The 10,445-nt window shown below is 40.0% G+C and overlaps 1 protein-coding gene across 1 annotated transcript; it reads left to right on the top strand.

Annotated features, from left to right (window-relative positions):
• The first annotated feature begins 8,805 nt into the window (after positions 1-8,805).
• On the top strand, positions 8,806-10,163 carry LOC139940004 (tachykinin-like peptides receptor 86C). The gene has a single exon (XM_071936197.1). The coding sequence runs from the start codon at positions 8,806-8,808 to the stop codon at positions 9,823-9,825; it is 1,020 nt and encodes a 339-aa protein (XP_071792298.1). The 3' UTR covers positions 9,826-10,163.
• The last annotated feature ends 282 nt before the right edge of the window (positions 10,164-10,445 follow it).

Genomic DNA, 10,445 nt, shown 5'->3' with positions numbered 1-10,445 from the left:
TAACGGATAAAGGTTTAATGCTAATAATTATTTTGAGTAATTACCAATAGTGTCCGCTGCCTTTAAAGAGGTTTGTTGAAAAAACTGGCTGGCCTGTCTTGGTTGGATACCGTGTACTCTTTATATGGCTTTTTTAAAGGCAGTGGACACTATTGGTAATTACTCAAAACAATTATTAGCATAAAACCTTACTTGGTAACGAGTAATGGGGAGAGGTTGATATAGTATAAAACAGTGTGAGAAACGGCTCCCTCTGAAGTGACGTAGTTTTCGAGAAAGAAGTAATTTTCCCACGAATTTGATTTCGAGACCTCAAGTTTAGAATTTTGAGGTCTCGCAATCAAGCATCTGAAAGCACACAACGTCGTGTGACAAGGGTGTTTTTCTTTCAGTATTATCTCGCAACCTCGACGACCAATTGAGTTCAAATTTTCACAGGCTGGTTATTTTATGCATACGTTGAGATACACCAAGTGAGAAGACTGGTCTTTGACAATTACCGATAGTGTCCAGTGTCTTTAATAACTCCGTCAGTAATCTTGAATCGGAGGCAAAGGGTCAAGTGTGGTCAAAATAGCACGTGAAGAAATGCGAGGCATGGATGCCGAGGAGTAACAGTTGATTAAGTTGTACCTCTGCAGTTTTTTCCTATCAATAATAATATACAAGAGGCGATTGCAACTTAGGGACTCACATTGACTGATTGTTTTTAGTTAGACCCGTGTCATGGTTCTTTAAAGGTAAGGTATATGTTCGGTAACCACTCCTAAAGAGGAATCCCAGGCCAAAAGTGACCTGGATTCGGGGTTCCAGGAAGCCTGACACATTTCTGGTTTTATTAAAATTGATGTTTAACTCTGATTATCCGAACAGAAAACAAACAATGTTCATCATTAGGCTGTTTTAAATAAAGCAACAATGTTAATGTAATTAATGTCATTTTAAAACTCTATAGGGTGTAGATTTTGAATCTTTTTGGTATCTAATATAATATGTGACAATACTCATGGTGTCAATTTAATACCCCATAATTTGCAGTGTATCAACGCATAATTTACAGTGTATCAACGCACCATAACAGTACTACTATACTCCTGATTATCTCGATCTTAAGCACTCCTGAAACCATCTAAACTCCTCCGGAGTATGCAGCACCGGTGTGCCCCCCCCCGCACGGATATTCTGTCTCCGAATGTGGCGAACTGTGTGTAGAAACTTCTTCTGATAGCGCCCTCTGTTGAATCCTCCTCCCTCAGCCCAGTTTAATTTTCCCAGTGGGGGACAGAATCCCAGACGGACATATTTCCCTTGGACACCGGCCACCAAGTTTCCACACTGAGGTTGCAAATCATTCACATCAATAATATCTACCAACGGACGTACTCATTCACTTCATAGGTAGTGAGAAGCAATTAAAGTTAAGTGTCTCTCTTATAAAAATCAAGTGCTACGGCCGGGATTCGAACCCACACTCATTATGACACTGCTTCGGAACTTGAGTTTGATGCTATCTAGACCGCTCGGCAGCGATACGCTGTAAATTCACAATATATGATCAAAATTCTACACAAACGATGGTGCCGGGTGTTGAAAGGGGGTGGATGAAACTCAATCTGCTAATAAATCCTAAACGACAGTATCTTTCCGAAACACCCTGAAACAACAAAGATGGCACTGTCGATTACTAAAGTAGAAACTGCATGCTGGCGTTTTATAAGTTGAGACACTAAGCAAACTTGACGTTTTAATGACATTTTGCGACAGTACTTTGGCGCCTTATATATCGGTCATGCGGTTTGACTTGTACAGTTAATGAGTTTCCTATCTCAGAGCTCCATTAATAATAATATCAACGTGACTCTCGGTAACTTCCTATATAACTGTATAGCCATCATTGTTATTTATTTCCCACATTAGTATTAACGATGTAACAACGCGTGGTACTGCATTCATGAATACGCAAGAGAATATTTTAAAAAAAAATACGCAAGAATATAATTTAAGGAAATACGCAAGAATATAATTTTAGCCCGGTGCAAATTTAACCTTTACATCGTTGCGGTACCCGCTGCCAAAACATATGATTCGAACTGCCTCTATCTACCGGGCGATCTCGGTGGTCTAGTTGGTAAGACACTGCTCTAGAATTGCAAGGGTCGTGGGTTCGAATCCCACCCGAGTAACATGCCTGTGATATTTTTTCACATGACTCGGGGAAGTACTGAGTATACAGTGCTAACACACATCGATATATGGGTAAAACTAATAAAGAATATAATAATTCATTTTTGTATTTCTCCTACATCTAAAGACAAACGGTACTCAAGACAATTGTGCATTAATCACATTTGTTATTCAAGGTCGTGTGAGATAATGGTAATACAATTCAAGCGAACGCTTTCCAGTGAAATTTCCCCACAGGCTTAGTTTGGGGAAACGAAAAATAAAAGGGTTTGTAAGAGATAAAGAATATATATATATATATATATACATATATATGTATATATCAAATAATAAACCACAAGGGAAACTGACGGGGTACATTTTTAAATGATTTTGGATTGAACAAAGAAAAATTGACTAGAGCGGGATTTGAACCAACGACCTCCGGTTTAACGTGCCGGCGCTCTACCAACTGAGCTATCTAGCCCTATGTTGGTGGTTTACCAATTTTGTCAATATCTTTGTTCGGGGGGTGCCTGTCAGAAGCCATTCAACCGCAAACTGCCGTGTAGCCAGGGATCACACCCGGGTAACGATACAACCTGGGAAGCGGCAGACAGGGGATCACCTTAAGGGGATGCGACTTTTTATATCAGATATCAAATAATATATATATTAACCATACACCGATGTGTGTTAGCACTGTTTACTCAGTACTTTCAGTAATATCACAGGCATGTTACTCGGGTGGGATTCGAACCCATGACCCTTATAATTCTAGAGCAGTGTCTTTAAATGGGTTGTACACTTAAACACGGAAAGAAGACAGGGCTCCAAACACCCTCCACGCTGGTTTATTGTTCATTTTGGTAAACCTGCATCGATAGTCGCGGGAATTATCGCAAGGGCGCGGCCAGCGGCAGTTCAATGAAATGGTGGATTTCAGATTGTTTGTTTATTATTTCGGATCATCAACATTCCTCTTTCAAAACGATAAAAATCAAAACAATTTTTATTTTTAAAATATGTATACTTTTAACATTATTATATCAGTCGATTTGATGCAGGTAATTTTCCGGTTCAAATTCATTTAAAAATGCCTCGAATCTTGTGCTGCGAAATTTGATGACGAAGCACTTTTACAAAATTAGTGCGACGAAGAAACGGGTAGCAGTTCAACTGTGTGATTTAAAAGTACTCGTTACTGGTTCCTTGCTCGGCAAGTTACATTTGATTAGCAATAATTTTCTGCCAGCTTGGAACCCAGGTGTATAAACTTCACATCAGCGAGAAGAAAAAAAAATCGCCATTCCACGAGGCCTCGTTCGTTAATGAAATCTATCCTAAACGTCAATGAACGTTTATGGAACAACACATGGTGATTTTGCAGCATCAGTGTTTATTGAATTTAGATGAAGTGCGTAACACGAGCCAGATTGAATAACCCTGTAGTTTAATTGCGTGTGGTGTGCCCCCACCCACCACCCCCCCCCCCCCCAGCATCATCTAGTTAATGAAACCCCGTAGTTATGGCTATAATCACAGGGCAATGTGAAGGGTTGGGTCACCATCGATGCCGGCCATTGTCAAGCAAAAGCAATTATATTGTTTGATTAATATTTACAGGTCAAAAAGGCTATTCGGGGATATTAATATTCCTGGAATATTGTTTCTGGTATGAGAACATAGGCCTACACGTATGTTGTTTTTTGTTTTGGGTTTTGTTTCTGTTGTTGTAATTGCTGTTGTTGTTCGATTTGTTCGTTTTGGGTATTTTTTCTATGGATATCAGGCATGTACGTTGTGGATTCCACAACACACGTGCTGTAAATGAGAAAGTAATCCCTTTTAAAGCAATACCTTTGATAGTTTGAACCGTTATATTTATTTAGCACTATATACAGAATACAATACAATAACATGTGAACATTTCATTTGAAAAGGTCATCGCGTTTTTGTGATTAAGCCGACCCGGATAGCGTTCACGCAGGAAAATAGGAATACACATTCTAAGAAACGTTTCTGAGTTTAACACTTCTCAGATTAACATTTGGGGGCAAAAAAAAAAGCTAATATATATTTGTTCACAACAGATAACGTCGATAACGGTTCTTATTGCCATTATTTTTAATAGTGACTGCCAATCGTATACCTCCCCTTTAAAGGGAAGGTACGAGTTCGGTAATTGTCAAAGACAAGTGTTCTCACTTGGTGTATCCCAACATAAGCATAAAATAACAAGCCTGTGAAAATTTGAGCTAAATTAGTCACCAAAGTTGCGAGAAAATAATGAGAGAAAAAACACCCTTGTTGGACGAATTTGTGTGCTTTCAGAAAGGAATAAAAGACTTTTGGAAAGAAGTCTTTCATTATTATTAGGTGAGAATATACTTCTTTCTCAAAATGTATGCTACTTCAGAGGGAACCGTTTCTCACAACGTTTAATACTATCAACAGCTCTCCAATGCTTGTTACCAAAGTTAGTTTTTAAGTAGTTATTTGTTTTGAGTAATTACCAAACGTGTACCTTCCTTTAAACGAGTTTTTCGTTCGTTAGCTCTTTGCTGCGTTCTTGGCAACATTTACCTGAATATTTGACTGAATTTCCAAAGTTCAGTAGAAGAGCTTGCACACAACAAAGTCATGAGAGATGATTTGCAAGCTAAAGTTAGACGGCCTCTTCTTATCAAATCAAATACTGCCATGGCATTCACCTCACGTTTTATACACGAGAATTTGCACTGCCGGAGAGCGACCGATCGCACGGTTGTATGTGCAGCAGCGTCCGTATTCACACTCCCCTTCCCCCACACATCGAGCTAGCGGCCTGTGTCAACTTACCCCGGCTAAGTCTTTCCAACGAGGGACTCCCCACCCCGGAGAAAAATCAACAAAATTTGCATAACTAACATCCTTTTTAGACAGTCTGGGTTCGGCATTCGTTTCATTTTAGTGTTTAAGTAGATCAGAATTCGCAGACTTTTTTTGTCAGGTAGAGAGAACAAAACTTTGTTTTGATGAAAACGCTAAGAGTTAATGTGACAGTTTCAAAGAGAAATGTTTTAATATGAAACAGTGAAAGATATTTGAGAAAAAGAGTCACTCAAAATGAAGGCATACACTTTTTCAATAACCCAAGGTTGGGAATAGACCCTTCACAAAATCAATAACGATTGAAGTTTGAAGGCAAGACAATGAGCTGCGGATCGTCACTCAAAAATAATAAAACCGTTGTTTGTAAGCACTGGGTATACTCCGTACTTTGCCGTCTGCTGTGAATAAATTCATAGACATATCACTCGGGTGGGATTCAGGCCCGACCGTTATCTTACCAACTACTGACCACCGACATTTTCCGGTCTTCATGTTGACCATCAATAATCAATTTGTATTTGTCAAACGAACATGTTTGATTCGGTTACTTTTATTTATAAAAAAAAAAAAAAAACGTTCAATCTCACGCATAAAGTTTGATAGACATCCCAGTTGTAGTCACTACAAAAATCTCCGTGAGTTAACCATTAATAATTAGTTTGTACGTCAAACGAACAGGTTAGATTTGGTAACTATTAAAAAAACATACAATATCTCACGCACAAAGTTTTCTATAACATTTACCCGTTGGCACTATTGACAATATATAATAAATTGCCAGTTCTAGTTATGAGTTCTTCGTTGCAAACCACGTTAGACTTCAGTCTCGCGAAATAGGAATGTAATAGCTTGTCCCAATGATTTATCACACGCCGATGCGTAATGCCTCAGCAGACAGATGGGCGGGATAGATCGTCTGTCTTGAAGATTTCCTTAGCAACGTGTCGACGATTCTTAAGAACTCAGGCCCATTTCAAATCTGGCCCATTTCAAACTCTCCGACAGAAAGCCACAGTCAGACTTTGTATGGCTCGGAGCTCCGGATGTTTCATTTCCGAACGGAACCGGCCATGACAGGAATCAACCCACTATTGTAGCTGGTTTTGATAGGTTCGGTTGCTCGAAATGAGCGACACTCATATATAGTTTGCCGGTGTTTTGAATTATAGTTGATTTTACATATGTTTTCTTTGGTGCAGAACCGTGTGTTAGGACACAGGGGAGGGCCAAGATTTCACCACAGAGAGCGATACCTGCTTATAAAGGAACACGTTGCCTTGGATCAGTCGAGTTGGTCTTTGACAAGCATTTGTAACTGCATGTTTGTTATAAAATGCACATGATTAAAAATATATTTTAAAAGTAGAATATAATGATCCACACATTAGTATCAGTCACTCGAAATTGCGTGGTTTTCTTTTACCTCGTCGACTAACACGGTCGGCATTTTATGGGAGTCAATTGTTTGACTCCCATAAATGGCCGGCCGTGTTAGTTCGCAAAGTAAAAGGAACACCACGCAATTCGAGGCAAATTTGCATGAATCATTGTATTCTACTTTTAAAACATCTTTCTAACCATATGCATTTTCAAGGCAACGTGTTCCTAGAAACAGATACTTTACAAATGCCGGTGTTTCGATCTATTATACATATCCTTTGGTTCAGAACGATGCGATATAATAAACACAGGGAAGAACCTCAGATTGCATCGCACAGAGCGATAGCTGCTGCTTGCAATACTTCCTGCGAATGCGAAGCGAGGTTTTGTGACGCAATAATTGGTACGCGCTCCCCTGCAAATGTCGGTTCAAGGGTCCACAAATGTAAAGGCAGAGAAAGAAACCACTAAGCCAACAACCGGATTCCCTCAAATAATAAATCCAATTGCCTCGATCCAATATCAACGGCCAACATTTCCTTGAATATGTACTTTAATTGAATCATACAAGAACAACAATACTCACCCCTTGTGTAAACACGCGTGGTCTACTTAGCGCTAATTGTTCGAGTTTGTAAAACCCGAAGTGTTTGATAATGAAATTAAGGCACCCAATTGCGGCAAACTTCATCAGTAAAAATTGCTATTTAATTGAACTAGACTATCTTTACAAACCAATCCCACTCAATCTGAGGTGGGATTCGAACCGGGGTCCACAAAGGTAAAGGTAGGGAAAGAAACAACTAAGCCAACAACCAGAGTCCCTCAAAATAACCAATTAATCCTTGCCTCATGTATCAAAGGCCTACATTTCTGTGGATTGAATATGTACATTAATTGAATCATATACCAGGACAACAATACTCCCCCTTGTGTAAACACGCGTGGTCTACTTAGTGCTAATTGTTCAAGCCTTGCAGCAGTTAGTGAAACCCGAAGTGTCTAATAATGAAATTAAGGCGCCCGATTGCGGCAAACTTCATCAGTAAATAGCTCTTTAAGTGATCTAGGCTATATATGTTTACGAAACCCATCCCCTGTCGGCCGTCGTCACTTTGAGCTGGTTCTTATATAGTAACGTGTGCATGGTGATGACACGTCACTTCAAACTAACTGCACGTGGATTGGCTGATTTGGATGGTATCCGAGGGAGCAGGGTTGCATCTCTTACCGCAGCGGGCCATGCAGCAGTAATGAAGCTCACGCCAGGGGAGACGGTGAAGTTCAAGCCTGCCGTTGAGGAAACACAAGTTGTTTTGATTACACCAACAATTTTGAAAGATTTCTCGAGATTGCAGTAAGCTGAAGACGAGTAAATGAAATTCATTGTTGAGGAGTTGACTCAATCCGTGGACTATAGTTCGTTTGTTGTTCGTAACACCGTTGGCGTTTTTTCGTGCGTCAATCGTTTTAGTTCGTTAGCAACTGGAAAACAAATCCAATTTCCTGTATTTTTAATGAAGGTGGTGAATTGTCATTGAAATAGTTGGTCTCGTTTTACGTGTGTGTGAATGCCGTGATTTTGTCATTCATTTGAAGACAATCAGCGGTATCCAAACGTATGAATATCTTTTCGACCTAGAAAACGAAACGTTATACGTTGTACAAAACGTTTACAATTCTACAGCAACCCTCCGTTAGTTGCTGATTTGAAACGTACATTGGTGAAACGCGAAAACTGTTCTGCATTTATTGTAATGTATATAAGCCATACCTCTTTCTGATGTAAATTTCGTTTTCTTTTTGCCATAGATTGTGCACGTGTCTCCAAGTGCAAATGGAAATCGGTTTCTGATGTGGATAGTTTGAACTGGTGAAGAACTTCAACGACCGAATACTATTGAAATTTCATGATGAAACGCTTGTGTTCTGCAGAGATGTGCTCTTTAAAAACAGGTATGGCTGATTACGTGCAAGCAACGACATGAATGTTGTGTATATTATTTGACGTGTGCCTCTTTGTGCAAGAGCCTGTTGGTGTTTATCAACAAAGAGCAACTCTGTTTGTCAGATGCTGTGAATTGATGATGTAGTCTTAATGTGATTCTGAGATAAACACACCGTCGCGGATCCTTCAAGCTGCTATTAGCGATTACTTATGTACGCCAGTCACAACGATTTGTCTGCAATCTGAACCGGTGTCTATTAAACAGATGTTTCGCTCAAATTGTAATGTAAACAGCACATGAAGGTTATGTTCACAGTGTTTGGAGAAACAGCGTGTGACTACGTGTTAAAAAACATCATGGTTTAAGTTTAAAGTGATCAAATCGGCTTGTATCATCATTATCTCATTTCGTTCGGAAGAGCATCTCATTCTATACAACCATGGAAAACAATACAACGTTAGCGAACTATACGGGAGACGAATGGACGGAAGACAATACACCGTCCGATTCCAAAGACGTTTGGATTTACGCCTTAGAGATTACCTTCGGCGTTGTTGGGACGGTTGGGAACTCATTAGTGTGCCTCATCATCATCCGCGCTAAGTTTCTACACAACATGACAAATTATCTCATACTGAGTCTTGCCGTGGCTGACTTCGCCGCATCCTTGAGTCTCATCTTCAACGTCTTCTTCGTCGACGACGGTATCACGTCGGCACCCAAGAGAGCCTACAGAGCGGGTGGGGAGCTGTATTGTAGACTCTACGGAAACCTCTTCTTCTTTTGGGTGTGCGTCACGGCGTCCGTCTTCAACCTAATCGTCGTAACTCTTGAACGGTTCTTTGCGATCGTCTTCCCGCTTCACTACAATCATTACTTCACCAACCGACGGATCGTCATCCTGGTTGTATTGACTTGGGTGTTAGCTGTTCTGCAAGAGTTTTTTGCCTTGCTTATAAACTCCTACGACGCTGAGAAGGAAGTATGCGCGTACGGCTTCCCAAACATTGCAACCCAAGTCGCTATTGGGTTGTTCATTTTCTTGACTTCGTATTTCTTGCCACTTGTGGTTATGATTTGGGCGTATTACAAAATTATGCGGAACCTGCAACAGTCTGCGCGTACTTTGCTAAACCAACAGACAGAGGATCCGGCCTACGCACTCCTCCGCGCCCGAAAGAAAGTTGTCCAGGTCCTGTTCACCGTTGTCATGGCATTTCTAGTTTTGTGGACTCCGAACCAAGTGGTGTACCTGTTCGAAAATCTAACCTTTCCGATCCTAGAGACAGACCACATTTTGTACGCATTGTTCCGGCTGATGGCGTTCTCCAATTCCGTCGTGAATCCGTTCATTTACGGCTTCAAATACAAGCAGTTCCGGAAAGGGTTCCGGGTGGTAGTGTGCGGCAAATGCATGGTGAATAACGTAGGGGGAAGTCATGAATTGTCCACCACGTAGTAAGCCGTTTCAATAAACAATTTCCAGTTAAATAATAATAAATATACAGGGCCCAATTCCGCAAAAAAAGTAACTAAGCACAGCAGAATGGTGCTTACCAGAATTAAGGTTACCAGCCAAACTATACCTTGTCAAAGGTACAATTTGTTTCTTGTATCCTGCTTATTTTTGTATGGCAGAAAGAAGATGAGCACAATTCTCTGCTTAAGCAGTTCTATGAAACTTGGCCCCGGGCAACTATGTTGTATCACTAGCATAACAACGTCTTATTAAAACAGTAGAACAAATTGGATTTGGTATCTGTCCATCCATCATAAATAACTGTACGTAAAGATATCGCCATCTTGCATGTATTTACTGACGTGCAGTAAATGAGTAACGAATGCGGTGGCCAGAATAACAATCCGTGATCATGACATTATTACACCCAGTTTTTAACCGTTGTTTGCAATAATTTTAAGCGTTTAACCTTCTTCGGGTTTTTTTATTGCAAAGAGTTACGAAGAAGTTATACGAATTCGTTAAAGTTTTTCAGTGTTTTTCAAATTATGTGAGATGAATGTAGTTATTGTAATTAATATTTGTCAAGCAATACATTTTCATCGCTTCATGTGGTAAAC

Source organism: Asterias amurensis, chromosome 7 (genome assembly GCF_032118995.1).
Source record: "Asterias amurensis chromosome 7, ASM3211899v1".
NCBI classification, from domain to species: Eukaryota; Metazoa; Echinodermata; class Asteroidea; order Forcipulatida; family Asteriidae; genus Asterias; species Asterias amurensis.
The sequence above is the reverse complement of the archived record's forward strand: the minus strand, read 5'-3'. Positions and strand labels throughout refer to the sequence as shown.

Coding starts and splice junctions, on each gene's coding strand:
- LOC139940004 (XM_071936197.1), top strand. CDS start 8,806: ATGGAAAACAATACAACGTTAGCGAACTATACGGGAGACGAATGGACG.